This window comes from Poecilia latipinna, unplaced genomic scaffold (genome assembly GCF_001443285.1).
Source record: "Poecilia latipinna isolate Pla-1442-1.1 unplaced genomic scaffold, P_latipinna-1.0 Scaffold122, whole genome shotgun sequence".
Taxonomy (NCBI): Eukaryota; Metazoa; Chordata; class Actinopteri; order Cyprinodontiformes; family Poeciliidae; genus Poecilia; species Poecilia latipinna.
In genome coordinates, this window is record NW_015112738.1 from 125479 (window position 1) to 133613 (window position 8135).

The 8135-nt window shown below is 40.3% G+C and overlaps 2 protein-coding genes across 2 annotated transcripts in view; both read right to left on the minus strand.

Annotated features, from left to right (window-relative positions):
* Window positions 1-400: 400 nt before the first annotated feature.
* LOC106944986 (protein FAM177A1) lies at window positions 401-3085 on the minus strand. Its single transcript, XM_015028351.1, has 5 exons — window positions 2405-3085; window positions 2154-2321; window positions 2022-2076; window positions 1852-1946; window positions 401-1170 (listed from the first exon to the last, which is right to left on the minus strand). The coding sequence occupies exons 1-5, from the start codon at window positions 2426-2428 to the stop codon at window positions 982-984; spliced, it is 531 nt and encodes a 176-aa protein (XP_014883837.1). The 5' UTR covers window positions 2429-3085; the 3' UTR covers window positions 401-981.
* A 635-nt stretch (window positions 3086-3720) lies between these two features.
* brox (BRO1 domain and CAAX motif containing) overlaps window positions 3721-8135 on the minus strand; it is a 16215-nt gene continuing 11800 nt past the window's right edge. The window contains exons 11-13 of the mRNA XM_015028352.1: window positions 7634-7784; window positions 6898-7057; window positions 3721-6063 (exon numbers count right to left, since the gene is read on the minus strand). Coding sequence (XP_014883838.1) covers window positions 5980-6063; window positions 6898-7057; window positions 7634-7784 — 395 coding nt within the window. The 3' untranslated portion in view covers window positions 3721-5979. The remainder of the gene's footprint in view (window positions 6064-6897; window positions 7058-7633; window positions 7785-8135) is intronic.

Below are 8135 nucleotides of genomic sequence, written 5' to 3' on the forward strand. Positions count from 1 at the left end.
ATAGCATAAGCTTACCAGAGCTAACTAGCCCTTTTAGCAAAGGAAGAAAAAGGAAGAGGTCATGGGGTCCTCAGAAGTTTTGATGCCCTCCAATAATGCCTGATTCTCAGGACACAATTTCAATTGATTTTGAAAATACATAAAATGGTTTTTAACTCCATCTATTGATACTCATGAAATTATTTATTTGAATACTTATATTTAGTTGTCATGACATATTATGTTATAATTCTTTTAAATTATGATAATGTATTGAGTTCTGCTCCAGGACAAAGGCTTTTGCAGACACCATCTACCTACTACATAGTTTAAAATAAATAATACTCAGCAAACTCCATGAAAACATACTTTGCTGTGGTGGCATTGCCAGGTTAGTTTCTTCAGTTATTTGAAGAAGTTATATTTTGAATATATTTTATTCAAAGTATGTACTTCATACAGCAGACATGTTCTGTCCCTCTTCTCGAGAATCAATAAATATACAGACTTATGCAAAAATACAGAATAAATCTGGCTAAATATAGAAGAAGTTTCAAATGCTCACTGTGCATAATATGCTGATATTAGCTGAATGATTAGTCAGGCAATCTGCCGAGGTAGCCTGCCTACAGTCAGCTATTAACATACTCATATTTTTAATTTCACATGATTAATTTGTCTTTTTCTTCTGCATTAAAAAAGCGGAAGTAGTCCTACTGTTGCCAGCTGCGTTCAGCAATAGGTTGGGGAGGGGTAGATCTGCACCATTTTTTCCTTTTACTCCTTTTCACACAGAGAAAACATTGGACTCGGCAGCATTTCCTCTGGTATCTCCAGAACCGTAGGAATGTGTTTTATGCAGTTCTGCCACCTACATCAGTTTCCTCAGTGTCTTTGCTTTCTCTCAAAACACATTTGCTATAATTAAAGCATCAAACAGAAATCCATATTGCACATCAGGTTTTCACATTCCTCTCTATTTTCAGTTCTTCAGCTTTACAACTAGTTATCCTCGTCACGTTGATAGGCTCTGTTTTGGCATCCTTTGTGTTTATCTCCATGTTTGTCATCACGGCTCTCACTAGGATCAGGGGGTCTGCTTGCGCCTCCCGTGGCTCCATAGTGACTCCCTTCTAGCCCAGAGGAAAGGTGAGCGTTCTCTGCCTGCTCCTCCACATGATGACCTGTAATCTTTGAGAAGGTTGGGAAAACTTATGAGCCCTGAAATACAAAGAATATCCTGCTTATGCTGTAAAATAATTTAGAAATCATTTAAAAGTATCTGGGTACGTGGAGTTAATGGAGCTGGACATAAGGTACTGGATATAATCTAGAAAACTCTATCCTGAACACCATCATCATGCTACCACATGGTGGTGGTAGTGTGATGATGTGGAGGTGCTTTTAGGGTATGTCTCATAATCATTGGCCACTTTTGCAGCCAATCCTGGCAAGTGATTGGTTTCCATGGGAGGTAATTCACCAGAGCACAGAGCCAGAACAAGCAGTTCCCCTCCAAAACAGTCGGTGGCAGCAGTTCTATATGCTTAAACAGCATATATTTGTAGATGTATGTATTTATTATTATTATCTAGTGAATTAGTTTGGAAAAACAATCGTAGTGCTCCAAATTGGTCCAGGCAGCGGTCAGTTGTTGGACACCCAAATGGAAATATGTGGCTCTGCCGCTGTGTGGTAGTGACAGACTTTCAGCTGTGACTGCAGGAAGAATTTGATTCTATACTATATTAAATCAGGTGAGCTGGATAAAGACTCACTGCTTCACAGCCATGCTCTACTTTGTGTCGGCCTGTTGCACAAAATCACAGACCACTCTGATTAGATTTCAGATATTCCTGAGCTGTAGGTTACCTTCTGCTCACGGTAATATCGATCCACAGCGTATTGATATTTGGCTCCATTCAGCCCAAGAGCGCCGGCCAGTCTCTTTCCAAGGAAATCACAAGCTGGTTTTAGAAAGACAAAGAGCGTCTCATTAGTCTTCCTGTTTTTAGTCTGATGACTTCTGTGGCGCTACATACCCAGCAGTGACATCCTCCCAACTAGAATGGCAACATTCTTGAACGACAGCCGGCCCTGAGGAAGAAACATCTATCTCATGATCTACCACTTTTGACTTCCAAACAGATTTCATCCTCTGAACAGATTCCCACCCTCCCCGTTGGCTCTTCAAAGGGGGTTCTGTGTGACTTCTGCTCCTCTGCTTCATCTTCTTCAGAGTCCTCCAGCTCCAGACTTTCACCACTGGAGAAGTAGACGATCCTCTTCTGCTTTTGCAAAGGTGGACCGTCAAACTCTGTCTCCTGGTCTTGCGGAGAAACCTGACGGATTAGAGAGATTTTTGCATAAACTTTTATTTCAAAGAGAAACACCAAGAGTTGTTCTTACTTATTCCACAACTCACTTCCTGGTGGCTGTCTGTGTTCATTCTTCAGGCGATAAGAGGCCTGTCTTTATGGCGCAGTGGGGAATGCCACAGCTGCACCGAGTGCATCCATCAACGCCAAGTGTCTATGAAGAAAAACCAACTGCAGGATACCAGATGAGTCCTGAAACCTGAGAGGACAAACACACCAGAGCAAATTGTCTCATGACGAGAGCCGTCACTGGCTGCTGTGTCTGCTTCTTATGCCGAGGAGGCCGGGCTTATAGCCGAGGAATGTCAGTTTACCGTCACGTCTGTTTGCCAAACGTTGGAAGCGTACTGTCTGACGCACTACGTTTGAGTCACACCCTCTTTTATTCCTCATGGCATAAAAAGGACTTAAAATGGGGTCATAAAACAAAACAAGGCCAGGTTTTGGTTGTTAACACAAACCATCAGTCATTCCACCCTCAGCTGTTGTGATGTCATCGGTTCCATCGTTGCTAAGATCCAGACACATTTGTGGCCGTATCTGATGATTTTATTCATGCCTCACTCTCTGCCATGCTGCCACCGTCTCAACAGTTTGTCAGCAGAGGAAACAAGACATTGGATATTTACTCACATGTCAAGGATTCCAACATCTCCAAACCAAGACCTCTGCAGGGCAAATCACATCACAACCTCGTTTTTCTCTGCTCTGAATATAAACGTATAGTATAATTCATTAAATTATATTGCATATAATTTAGTATATACAATATATGTGTATATTAACATATTGTATTAAAAGAAGTGAATAGTTCACTTCTTTTCTTTTTCAAACAGAAAAGCGGTAAACTATTTTTCTCTTGTCGTCCTGCTACTGACTACTTGTTTTCTTTCTTTTAAAAACCAGTTTGAAATAAATAAATTAAACTAATCCCTTGTATACAACTGAGAAATAAATAAATCTGTTATAAACATAATATAAAACTACTATAATAGTGCACACTGCAGTGGGGCATATAAGTAAACCCAGATAACATTTTCAGAACAGCTGCAGGTAACTGTTATTTTATTTTACTATTGTGTAATATGCATTTCATTTTTTTAATTTTGTCTTTTGATATATATGGTCTTTGTTAAAAGCTATAAAATTAGATTAAGGCATATTAACATTATGTTTCTGCTCTGGTTGGTCATATTTATCTTCAAAAAAGAAAAGCGAGAGAAAAAAACCTTCCAGCTGCACATATTCCAAAACCAGAGGGAGTAATTGTCCAAATGTAAAATGTCTCAACCAACATAATTGTGAACAAAACTTACATTATGACTGCATTAAGATTTGCAAAGACAACACGTTATAGACGGCAACTTTTCTGACTGATTTAATCCATATGAGTTACATTTTACATGAAGGACACCACATAAGGAGGAGGAAGAAAAGGAAGGAGTTCACACTTCAGCAACGCTGTAGCACCCTCATGAAGAATGGATGCGCACAATTAGCACTGGGCCGACTCCTGCGGTGCCTCAAGAAGCTAAATCAGGTGCTCCAAGTGCAACGAATGACATGTCTAAACCAGCTCAACTTTAAAAAAGTTGAGCAGAGAGGTTCCAATGTGCTATGAATACATCAGGGTGGGTTAAGTTAGTGGATGGAATCAGCTTTATACAGTCTATACAAGTTCCCAGCGGTTACTAACTTACTGATTTAGATTTCATTGTCAAAGCGGGCAGAGATCAGACAGCTGGGGCGACTCAGGTGAAGCTGCTCTGCAGAAAAATCTAAAACTACTGCAGAGGCAGATTCTGCTGTTTCTGTCTTTTAGAGCCACTCAGGACTACATGAAGACCCAGTCCAAAATATACCAGGTCTTTGTGGCATTTACATTTACAAAGTTACATTTTCAAATAAAAATAGTAGCATAACATGATAACCAATTTGAGTTAAAACAATTGTTCCTCCTGCTTTGAAATAATTCCCACATTCTAAGTTGTAATATTGTTATCGCCAACACTTTGTAATATTTTGAAACACAGCCGGAAGGAAAATTATAGAAAACACAACCCAAATAAATTAGTAGTAGTTTGCTTATTGCAGGAAGCGGGCATCGATGTTAATCTGCTCTAACAGTACATGCTTCTGTTAGCATGCTAGCTAGTTTTAAAAAGAGTGATGGGTTCGGTTTGACTGTTTATTTTTGACTCATTGTCATGTAACTTGAGTTGATATTTTACTGGCTTTAGGTGTTCTTTAAATTAGAAAGCTGGAGGTTTAATAATTCTGGATGCTTTTCTAGTTGTTCTTCTAGTAACCTCTTTTAAGCTAGATGGCTAGCCGTGCACAGCAACAAGTGGTGTAGGGAGAACTCTGATTGTTGCTACGGATATTCTTGTACATCTCTCTACAGGGACTTTAAACTGTAGGGACAGTTGAACAGAAGATGTTGGCGACTGTTTAATACGGTGATATCAATAACAGACCATCGCCCAGTCAGTTTATACCTACAGAACAGGGTGCCTACTATGGACAACAGCTACATGGTTAGCATCGTATGCCGAGTTCTAATGTCCGTCAAAAACATTGGATTTCAGCTGCATTGAACTCTATGCCAAGTGTTAGATTGTCTCCTATAACGTTCAAGAACCAAAACATATCAAACAGGCTCACATAGGTGTCTGAGTTTTGTCACCTCAATGTAATATTTAGCCATATCCAGCAATAATAGGGTCTTCTTAAAGGAACAGTACATGTAGAAAACAGCTTAATGTCGCATACAAAAAAGAAAAACTACAATACATGTGATCTAAATCAAATAAATCATCAACGACTACAGCTAAAACAAAGTAAATTCACCATCAATACACACAGTTCTCTTGGATTTCTTGTCATTGTAAATGATTGGATAATGTCATAGTGGGAAAACGCCTCAGCTCAGATACTCTGTATTCAGGTAGTACTCAGAAGGATTGTATGTATGCTGTTACTCAGTCGGGATAAGTTATGTCTGTAGTGATGAACATTCCAAACAGATGTTTCATAGTTGGAGTGCAATAAGTGCTTTTCTTCGGTTGAAATTCTGGATCGTGTTACAGAACTGAACACATAAAACTTGTTTCTCTTCCTGCAGCTCAAAGGTCAGGGTGGTTTGGTCCACCCATCTGTCTCCTATTAACCGGTCTTAGAGAATTTACTGTCTTGGACAGAGAGAACTGCACCTGGTAAAAGTTCTAATCCCAAAACTAGCCACAATATTCCCGTTCGACAACACACATGGTAAACACACTCACTGCATGCCTTCAATTCAACTCCAGAGGAAAATCAGATGGGATGGGCTTTTCTTTTCTTTTTCTTGGACTAGAGCTTCAACTTGCCATCTTTTGCAGGTTTCAGCACACAGATGGGAGTGGATTGTGGGCCTGCCTAGCATACCGTCCGGAGCAGATTTTACACGAGTCAGATTGTTCTGGTAGTGGATCACATCCAAATATAAAGAACATGTTTCAGCATGAATGTAAAATACCATGGATTAATAGTGGGGGGGAAAAAGTCTCCTATGAAGGAAGATAAACAGACGCTGTCTTTATAAACAATGTTTCTTCAGCAGGGTGATGCCAAGATGGAGGCTCTAGGACAGAACACAGCCTGTGTCCTTCTGGGGCTTCAAATCAGGCTCCTTCACCGGCTTCACCTCCTCTTCCTTGGGCTTGGCCTGGTGGGACAGTAGAGCACAGTAAGACATGAACACTGCATCAGGTCAGCTTTTAAGAAAAGCTGTTTAGCATGTCTGAATCAAGCCGTATTAGCATAACGTGACTTGAAGCTGCAGTCTGAAATTTTACAAAGATGTGTTTTGTACATATTTCTCAAAGTTGTTAATGTCTTGACAGCAAAATGTGAGACAGACAATATGTGAAATAATCCTTGTTGTCCTACTGCTCTCTGCAGAAATACACCACTGCCAATCAGAGCAAAGAGGAGGATCTTAAAGCTGCCAATCATCCTCATGTACATACTTCTTAATTTGATAATGGCAGAGAAACAACTTATTGTTTATCCGCCATCATCATCCTTAGCTGTTCGTGACAGACTCTGTTGTGTGGAACCAGCTGTAGTGTATCAATCAATTTACCTGGTTAAATAAAGGTTAAATAAATAAAGAACATAATAAAAAGCAGAGGAGGGGGTGAATAGGATGTACACGAGAGGATTGTCAGCTCTAAGACCCTCCTCTTGGCTCTGATTGGTTGTTTCTGACCGAGCTGTATATTTCTGTGGATGGCAGTAGGACAACATGGCAAAGACACAGGAGCACAATTTTTTTTCACAGATTACCTGTCTCATCTACTCTCAGGACATAGTGACAGAGTTTTAACAAATATGCAAAATAATTATTTATTTATTTATTTATTTATTTTACAAAAGTTGCCTACTGCACCTTTCAAGACTAAAGCGTTCTAATGATCTTGAAAGAAAAATTCTAACTAGGCTTTTATAAACCAGGTATTAGTAGATTACTGCATGAATTCATAAACCGACGGAGCACCTTGTCATTTTTGGCTCCCTTGGTGAGGTCGAAGGTGGCATAGACCTCAGGAGTGCACTGCTCGCTGAGGGGCGGCAGCTCGAAGGGGACCGGCTCCGCCAGACCGTAGCTGGCCTTCAGCTCCAGCTGGGGAGGCTCAGCAGGAACCTTATGGAAGTATCTGTGGAACAATATCCAGGAGAACATTAAATAAACCAAAAAAACAGGAGAACTTTGGATTGTTCATGTTCTTCTCAGCAGTTTGCTACTGTAAAACTGACTAACGTTCAATCAGCTGCTGTTACTGTACAGTTACTGTATGGCCGAGAGTTTAGACAGCAACAATTGTTAAAACACTAACATGATGTTTTAAAATATCTCCAAAGATATTTTAGAAGTTTCAAAGACTTTTATGAGCAAATACTGAGAAAGAATATTATACCCAAATTAATATGAATAATAATTTAATGGATAATGCTATTGATGAAAGAGTGGTGGGTGTAAAAACAAGTTTATATTTCTACCCACTACTTTGAACGTGTAAATGTACATTGCTGTTCTTTTGTTTGAAATTCTGTTTCTTTGTATATAACTTTTTATTCTTTTACTGTGCTACATTTAATAAACTCAAAATGTAACAGTGTTCTCTGGTTCATGTCAGACGGAGGTGTTTCAATGACAGACCACCAGAGTGCACTCCAGCTGAGTCAGCATTATAGTGTGTGTGTGTGTGTGTGTGTGTGTGTGTGTGACTCACATGAAGCCGTTCTCTCTCTGGCACTTCTCCAATGTGGTTTTAATGAGCGCGCCCAGCTTGAGGAAGAACAGCTGCTCTGACGGCTTGGCCGTGGTGCCGGGCCCTTTGGTCTGACGGTACTCTTTACACAGCGCCTCCGCACGGGAGTAACCTGAACACACACTGTGTTAAAACCCACAACATACAGGGAGCACAGTGGGGTCAGGGAGCAAAAGACCTCCCACAACTCAGGACTGGACGTGTACATAACATGGCAATATTATGGAAATGTTTTATTCCCTCTAGAAAAACATATCTGGAGTGTTGCCTTAATTCTTTCATGAATGTCCTTTAGTCTCCCATGGCAACCATTCAGCTGTGCAAAACACATGGGTGGACCTAGCACAACTTTCAAGGCGGTTTCAGAGCTTCCGCCTCACAAAGCAGCCCTCCCCTGTGACTCCTCACTCAGCTCCTTCAGACTAGCGACATCAGCAATTATCAAACTCCTTGTGGAAATGCT